We start from the raw sequence: 8,906 nt of genomic DNA on the forward strand, positions 1-8,906 counted from the left end.
CATCACAGGCAATGCAAATTTGTTTCATCTTTTGTTGCACATATATTCTTGTCTTATCTACTTATTGTCAGGTCTATAAGTCTTATGATTCCAATATGGCATGGTTATACAAACGTAAATGCCTTTTTCTCAATCTCTTTATTTGTCTTACCAATAAGTCCTCAAGGATCACCCTCCAAGACTCTATAGATCCGAAAGTACTCTAATCTTTGTTGACGAGAAATTAAGTATTAAATAGCTTTCCTAGCAGATTGGTCTTGCAATTTTTGGTTCCAACAACTTTGAGGTTGACGATAAACTGTTTTATGCTACAATTTGCAAGGGAGTTGATTTAGTTTATATTAAATCTTCTAATGAAGAGGAGCCCACTAAGCTTTTCAGCGGCAAGACCCGAGATGAAGGTAAGAAGATTTATGCATTGTTTGATTATTTTTTCTCACTCCAACCTCGTCTATCGAAGTCAGTTAATGAATTTTTCTTAAAGGCTGAAGACCATCATCATCCTTGCTTATTAGGGCAGTTGAAGAAAGGAGTAGACATCAGAGCCACCAAGAAACATAGGTGGCATTTTGGGCTTAACCAAAACAGTTTAAAGATGACGTAGCGGTTAATATGAATCCATTAGTTGTTCGCTAGATTATTTTTTAGAGCCCATACATATATGTTAGAGAAACACCAAAAGGTACTAAATTTGCGGAGTTATTTTTTGAATCCGTACCTCAATGTGAGAAACGTTCTCCATAAATGAATGGTCTGCACTCAAGAATGGAACAACCACAGATAGGTATGAAATCGCATTCACATTCAAAGTTGTTTCACACATTCAAAGTTAAGCACGAGTGACTCATATAGGTGACCAGCATTAAGTTCAATTGACACCTTATAAGGCAAATTGTGATCGATTGAATTTCCATCCTTTTGATGTGTCAATTGGACATTCAAGAGAAAGGATAGAACATGTGGCTTTGAAGGTCCACAAAACTAAACCTTTTGTCAACAGTGTTTGGCGTACTCTTCTCCGTGTATCAAGTAAATAAACCTAGTGGTATTCCAATGAACGTGTGGGTTAAGTAACACCTCACTTTTTGGGTACCAAAGCCGCCTCCTTAAGGAGGTGTGTTTTAGAAAATCGGGTAAGTTGTCAGACCAAGGGGTCAAAATTGCCATGTCCAATCTAAGAAGATGATTTGAACCACGGGAGGAAGAAGGCATTTGTTTGTGGTGTGCTTTGTCATAGAAGAGTGCTTTTGTGAGAAGTTTGCTTGCAATGAATCTGAAACTGGTGCATTTTGTCATTGAAATTAATAATTGGTGAGGGCTAGGAGAGTATCCACTTTGTTCTCCAGATCAATACAACTCACAATTTTATCCTCAAGTTTTCAACAAGTGATATCTCAGCACAAACAACTCTTTTCAAGAAACTCCAGGGCCATAAGACACCATAGGACATTAGTGCCTGTTAGGAAGACCTTTGATCTACCCTAGAAGGCCTCCGAAATATTTCTACAAGCTCTTCCAACCACCTGCCTTCACTAAACAACAAAACAGACATGATCTATTGAAATAGTTATCACATATTGAGCACATTTATACTAGAGACTACATATAACCTTAACAAGCAAATTCTCTACTAAAATATTTTGAGGTTCAACCTGCATTTGCACAGGCTCTAGTAAAATGATCAGCCATAAACCAAGAGAACGTGTCAATGAGTGGCAAAATTCAAGATAGCTAAACAACTATAATCGCAAGGAGCGCATAGAACAGAAACCTATAGTCTTTGTCTAGATCACCTATGAAAACATATTGCCTTAGTGCTTCACTGCAACTGAAATAAAAAACTAAGAATCAGAATATTTTCAACCAGCAATATTACATAGATCTTTTCACAATAAATATGGTTTCATAAACTAACATGTTTGCTGACATTAACAACCAAGAGAGAAAACTTGATGCAGTCAATCTCTTTAAAGCCAGAGGATTGCACGATAATGCACTGGGTTTAACTTCCCCTCTATCATATAAACAATGCTCCTGAATTTTTATCATATATTGATAAAAAAAAATTTAGTACAAATTAGTTCACGATTAAAGGCTTATCTACCTCACTTGTACATTAACACATTTACTTGAGTTTATGTTGAAACTGCAAACTTTTTGAGACTATGGCCCCTGAAGAAATTAAGGCTTTTATGTTTGTTGAAAAGATGGTTTGAATCTCTCTCCAAATGCTAATATAGTCTTGTTTTCAGTCCTTACATGATGGTGCCTTTTTCGCAAAGAGCTAACCTGGTTAGAAGATGTCAAGATCACAATCTGTACATTTTTTCTAGGGCAAAGTTATTCATTTTGTTTTTACTTTTAATGGCAAATATTTTGTTGTGACATTTGCAGATAAAACAACGGAATTGTTTTATTCCATAAAAAAATACAGTTTAACATACACTGAAGAAACAAAAGTAACATTAATTATTTAAAATTATAAATTACCAACTTTTGATAAAAAAGTCTCAGAATGTGATCTTGACATATCTTTTATCCACATTACCCATCTTGACCACCTTCCAAATAAGAAAACGAGTTTCAAAAATATTTTAAGCATAATATTACACAGCAATATGCTCAATGACAACTACAAAGAAACTCTCCCAATGCAATAGCAAGGATTATTATAGAACTTATACATTTTCTTTGTTGGAGCACATCTGTTAGACAACCTAAGTAACATATTGTAAAGAAATCAACATAGAGTGAAACCTTGAGTATTAATGCCGGAATTGTTATCATGAAACGGCAGTGATTGTCTGTGACACTTGCTCATGGTCTGTGGTGTTCAATCAGCAGAGAATGCTGGAATCGTTATAATGAAATACAAGAGCCCCAAAGAACTTAACAGAACTACGAATGGTGCCATTAAAAGTAAAATTAAATTGTACTCAACATGTCTTAAAATGCCTAAATAAATGCAGCAATAACAAAGAACAAGGCAACCCTGCCACCCTGCAATTATAAAGCATCTCTGGATAAAATTTAATTAACAAGTTTAGCTAAATAAATCAAAAGCTGTGAATAGCATCAATAATCTTGAAGACGTCTCTTACAAATCACCCAAAATAGTGTACTGCATTGGTCAGTAATCTGTACATTTCTTGTACTAACCAATTGTTCTATCACAGGAACTTGACAGTGGGTGAACATACTCTAAATAGAACCTGTATCATTTGTCATCATCAAGTGCACCAAGGGCCTTCATGTCCTCTAAGAATGCCACATAAGAGTCATCAATGCTTTGAGGTTTAGCTACTGGTTGAACAGAATCCGGTTTCACTATAGATACAGGACCCAAAGAACTGGCAGCAACAATGGGCTTAGGTTTCACCTTTTGAGTGCTTTCCCTCCTTACACGAACCGAGGCTGGAACCTAGTAGATAACAGCAAGTACAGTTAAATCAGACAGCTTGCCTACAAGTTTTATGTCAGTATAAATTCAATGGCAAGGAACTTGGAACATCAAAACGATGAGAATTTTTTTATTAAAAAAAATCATAAAACAAAAGTGCGAAGGGTAATTTGTGAGTTAAAAATCTCACGAAAATATAGAAACAAGTAAGCCATCAGTAGAAGAAATAATAATTACCATTGCAGTTAGTTCAGGTGTATGTTGAGCCAAAGGCCGTTTTACAACAGTGGCTGCTGCTGACTTTACATAAGATGGTTTTGTAGGTCCAGATGACTTGCCGGGATCATCTGCTTCAGGCATTCTTGGTCGAAAAGGTGGAGGAAGTGGAGTTGAAGAACCTACTGCCGGTCTAATCATGGGAGGTGGCCCAGGAGGTGGACCAAATGGAGGTCTTCCTACTGGTGGAGGTCCAGGAAGAGCCATTCCTGGAGGTGGAACTCTTGGAGGTGGAGGGGGTGGTGGTCCGGACAAAGGTGGTCTCATGTCAGGCGGAGGAGGTGGTGGTGGTAGCCTTGTAACTCCTGGGGGTGGAACCTCTGTCTGTGAAGGAACAACTGATGGTGGTCTTGCAGGAGGAGGAGGAGGAGGCTTCTTTTGCATTGCATCTTTTGATTCCGTGTTACCTCCAGCTTCAGTGGAATCTCCCTCAGCATCAGTTTTTGCCAAATTTGGTGGTTGTCCAGGTGGAGGAGGAGGAAGATGGGTGCCAGCCTGCACATAAAAAAGGCAACTCCATTTGTTGGATAAAAACAGATGACCATGCAATGCCACCAATGAATCTAAACCTACATTAGTTATCCCTTGCATATTAATAACAAAATGATATAACTACAATCACAATAAGTAAGCAAGACTCAGTAACATGTTCTTTAAAAGAACAATGCTTCAGATTTATTATCAAAAACAAATTATTGAGTTCACTTACCCATTCTTGTTCTTTAGAACGTGAAGCATCCATTCTATCTTTCAAATTCTGTGTGTTATCCTTTTCATCTCCTAGAGTTCCAGGTGGAGGAGGTTGTGCAGGTCTGGGTGGTGGAGGGGGTGGAAGTGTTCGTGCAATAACTGCATCTTTTGGAGGAGGACCAGGAGGAGGTGGAGGTGGAGGAGGGAGAGGCAGTGATGAACCAGAAGAACCTGGTTTAGGGGGAGCAGGTGGTGGTGGTGGCACTGGCAAAGGTATTGGAATGGCAGTCTCTTCAGTTGAATCCACCTCACCAGAAACAGGCAAGGGTGGAGGTGGTGGTGGTGGGGGGACTGGCAATGATGGTTCCGATTCAGAATCAGACTTTGATGTTGAAGCATGACTACTCGATGCACCTGTCAATGGAATCCTTGGCCCTGTAAGCAGTACACAATCAACATGTGAAAAACCACCATACACAATACACCACGTGGTACACGTGTGTCAATCAGAACTGTAATATACATAAAATGGGGGACCTTGAAGACTGACGCCCTCTTCTTCTCATTTATTCATCATTGGAAAGATATATAAAATCAAATGAAACGAAATGAATTTAAAAGACGAGTGCAATGTGTGCATTATATGCTAAGTTCAAACTAATGGAAACATACCAATCGATGACTTGTACATGGGGGGTTTTCCAGGAGGAGGTGCTCCACTAGGATTGAGAGTGGGATGATAATAAACAGAATCCTGCAACAAATAGACCAATGTTTTTTACTTCATTAGGAAAAGATGGGAAGTCCAATTTTACTTTCTACATGGGTAAGGTGTATCATGAATTACCAATTGAAAGCCCCAAATCAAAAGGCGAATTAAATGTTACCTCTGGCTTTGGATGTTTTACCCTCTGCTCTTCTTCTGCTGTTGACCTCCGTCTTGGCGGAGCCAGATGACTGAATAGTAATAACAATGAGCTTTAAGTCAACATATAATGAAAGGAATAGCTCAAATATTTTCATCGTTTATATGAATGATGATAAATCAACACACTAAACCACACATTTGTCTAAAAAAATTTCAAGACCTTTCATTCCCTATGCAATTTAGGGCTTACCTGAACATTACTGGCTCTTCACCTTTCTCACGCATCTTTTCTTCATATTCCTGCAGAAAAATTGTGTAAAAGAGTCAATGGAAATCATATAGAAGTTAATCAACATTAAAGAAAAACAAAGCCGATAACAAATCATTGGAACTCCTATTGAGTAAATAAAGAGGGAATTAGTTAACTACTATCCAATATAATTAAGACAAAGCAATTGCAACAACTTAAATATTTCTCTAACATCTTCCATCATATTACCTTCCTCTTCTTCATGACAAGGTTGAGCGTGTCTTCAAGTTGGCGTTTTTTATGCTTTCTTGCTTTGTCCAATGCCCCATCTGCCTCTGCAGAATTTCATTAAAAGAATATAAATACTTCATTCTACAAAGCAAAGTAAGTACATAACTTAGCTTCAAGTTTTCAAGTCAAACAAGAGTCCTCTTTAGGAGCCTTGTAAATGACACTACAGCATTCATAGTGTTCATATACAAGACAGAAAAGGTTAGCAAAACAAGTCAAATAAAAAAAGATTAAGGAGAGAAGATAAATAGAAAAAGCCATTTTACAAAAACCCACATTAGAACGTACTCATCATTTCTAGCTTATCAATCTGCTCCTTTATAGTATTAGGATCCTTCTTTAGAATCCCAACTTCTCGTACTTTCTTTCTTTCCTTCTTGTTCTGCACAAAAAAGAGAACATGTCCACATTAGATTATTAGTACTTTCCTAACTTTTAAAGAATAAACTAAATGCCTACTCAAATCAGTATCAATCCATAAACCACCAAAGACTATGATTGCTTGCAAAGTGAAACATATAAAGTGCTAGCATAGATTTTGCTGCAAAATCTGACGACCAAATTATGATGGCATTGCCCTTATTTCTGATTTTGTGGTTATAAAATATATTCTTGTTATGTAGATAATAGACATGTCCTACATATTTCTGAAACTGGTACAAGGAGAGATTCAAGTGCTTTGTAGTCCACAGGGTTATGTACAATGCAAATTGAGGAGAACACATGTTCCCACATTTAGATTCACCTTTTTGATTTTTTTTATAATTTAGAAAACAATGGCATAGGAAAACAGACGTTACTGATTACATTGAACATGGACCCTAGACAAAATTCTAGGATTATAAAACTAGAATTTCACTAAGATCATAATTTTAAGTATCCCCTTCACCTTCTTAGCAGAAAACACTGAAAGCAGAATGAAGAGAAGCCCTCCAAAAAAATCATATCCGTGATTAGATGTTACAAAAATTGACTTTATCAAATGGGATGAGCTCGAACAAAAAAGGCAAGATAACAAAGCCCCAGTAGCATTGAAACTGGAAAAATACCACATCCAACTTGGCATTTTCTGAACATGCTCAACTGCAATGGGATATACCCCTAAGTCAGGAGATCAAAGCATACCGTTAGCTTACATGGAGAATTTACCAAACACAAATTATAAATGGTCTATGTCAAATGGGTTGAGCTCAAGCAATATAAGCAACAAGATCTTTTATAGAGAATCCCCAAGTTCATATCCGAGGTAGATATAATAATAATAAAGCATTGAAATTGGGTAAAAAGACCAAATGAGTATTGTGTGTCCCAACAAAACAAGACCAGGATGAAGCCCCAGGTGAAATTTGATAAGACAGATACCACTCAGTCACTGATTCTAGGCTCGAGGCTACCGCACAAAATGAATGCAGTAAATCAAACAAAAATAAATGAATGGATTTTAATATTGATGCCCTAACCATGGAACTGGTTAAACTCATCTAATAAAAGGGAATTGATTTTACTAGAGGAGCCTTAACAAACCATATTCACAAGAGAACACCTGAATTTTATTACCAATGCCGAAATCATCAAATCGAACGAACTCAAACAGTGATTGCAAATGACTCTATATATGGGTGTCCATCTCAAACTCAAATCCGAAAGAAAAACCATGAAGTAACGAAAATTAGATAAAACACCAATGTACTCCTTTGGCATCAAAAAAGAAGTTTGCCCTAAAAAGAGCACTGGTACATATCCTTCTGTAGTGGTGTCTCCGACAACATTTACTTCCACATGAAAGAACCCACCCAATAAAAAAATCAAAACAGACGAGACAACTAGAATTTACTACAGATGCCCTAATTACAGCTTCTAAAGTTGAGCAGAGCATTTAAACAGAAAGACCTCCACAAATCCGAACTTAATAAATCGGTTTAACTAATACAACAATATCAAGAGGGCATTGATACAGAAGCCCTAATTACAACTTGTAAAGTTTGAAAACCTTATGCTCGCAAGTAAAAATAAAAACCCTTATATGGAATTATTCGTTACAATGACAGTGAGAGCAAAATTTAACATGCCAAAGCAAAATGTTACCCGCTTCAATTCGCGCTTGCGAAGCTCCTTTCGATACGCATCGGTAGGATTCATCACTTTGCCTCCCTTTGTCGTCTTCATTTTGCCTTGAGCTTAGCTCCGATTCGAACCCTCAACCTCTTATACAGAAATTTAATGGCCTGAAATAAGGCAAGGATTAAACGAAATGTAAATCAAATATGATGCTGAATGTATTTCGGGGAAAAAGGAAAATGCAGTCGAAGGAATGAGAAACACTTAAAATCTGGCAAGTGTGTATTTATAGAGGAATATATATGGATGTAATTTTTTTATTATTTTAATTTTTTTCGGGGTTCGTTCAAAGTTTAATGAAAAGAAACGTTTTTGCTACAATTTACGCAGGACAAATAATTAAACAATAATAAAAACTTAAAATTTAGTTTTTTATTAGAATAGCAAAATATTAAATGTATAATTAAAGCATGTGGGATGGTTGGATAAAGTTTTTCATATATATTTTTTCAATTAAAATCTTTCCTTCTATTTAAAGTGCTTGGTAGCATAAATGTCATCTTTTAAAATGGAGCAATAACTCACTTCAACATGGATTTAGTTTTTCCGAATAAGCACATTCTTTATCAAAAGCAGTCCCTTGCTCTATGCTTTCCATAATAGTCTTATGCCTTCTTTAAAAAAGGAGTCCTTAATGGTGGAGATCTTTGGGGTTTTCATATTATGAGATGGCTATCATGGTATTTAGCATTCAGTTAAAGACCAATACAATCTGAGCAATAAATACAAAGTTTTCTTGATTCCAGTGCAGTCCTTGGTTCCGCTAGAGCTAACTATGAAATTATGCACCCCTATTCATTGCAACTTTTACAAAAATTGGTTATGGATGTAGTCTTATTCTTTCCTTCTTTTTTTTCCTTCAAAGAAGGTTTACTTGCAATTGCTTCCAAATTTGCCCTCAAGGTCTCGATTGAATTCTAAATGGAATTGTAGGTTCAATGAAAAGTTTTGGTCAAAATTATATGCATGTGTATGGAAATCAAAAGCTCATTCAAATGCTCAATTAATTGCTT

General features: G+C 36.5%; 1 protein-coding gene across 2 annotated transcripts; it reads right to left on the bottom strand.

Annotated features, from left to right (window-relative positions):
• Window positions 1-2,889: 2,889 nt before the first annotated feature.
• On the bottom strand, window positions 2,890-8,101 carry LOC131046918 (protein EARLY FLOWERING 5). Of its 2 annotated transcripts, XM_057980759.2 has the most exons (9): window positions 7,861-8,101; window positions 6,064-6,157; window positions 5,734-5,819; window positions 5,485-5,534; window positions 5,254-5,323; window positions 5,039-5,120; window positions 4,386-4,801; window positions 3,638-4,171; window positions 2,890-3,421 (listed from the first exon to the last, which is right to left on the bottom strand). In XM_057980759.2, exons 1-9 carry the CDS (start codon window positions 7,939-7,941, stop codon window positions 3,218-3,220), a joined length of 1,617 nt encoding a protein of 538 aa, XP_057836742.2. In that variant the 5' UTR covers window positions 7,942-8,101; the 3' UTR covers window positions 2,890-3,217. The 2 variants fall into 2 exon arrangements, with proteins under 2 accessions (XP_057836742.2, XP_057836744.2); XM_057980761.2 differs by lacking the exon at window positions 7,861-8,101 and having other exon boundaries at window positions 6,052-6,157.
• Between the last annotated feature and the right edge of the window lie 805 nt (window positions 8,102-8,906).

Source organism: Cryptomeria japonica, chromosome 9 (genome assembly GCF_030272615.1).
Source record: "Cryptomeria japonica chromosome 9, Sugi_1.0, whole genome shotgun sequence".
NCBI lineage: Eukaryota > Viridiplantae > Streptophyta > Pinopsida > Cupressales > Cupressaceae > Cryptomeria > Cryptomeria japonica.

Bases quoted from the DNA above. Each gene is read 5' to 3' on its own strand.
- LOC131046918 (XM_057980759.2), bottom strand. From the start codon at position 7,941: ATGAAGACGACAAAGGGAGGCAAAGTGATGAATCCTACCGATGCGTAT. The intron at 4,172-4,385 runs GTAAGTGAACTC...TTTTATGTGCAG, and splicing joins GTTCTAAAGAACAAGAATGG to GCTGGCACCCATCTTCCTCC. The intron at 3,422-3,637 runs GTAATTATTATT...GTTATCTACTAG, and splicing joins CACCTGAACTAACTGCAATG to GTTCCAGCCTCGGTTCGTGT.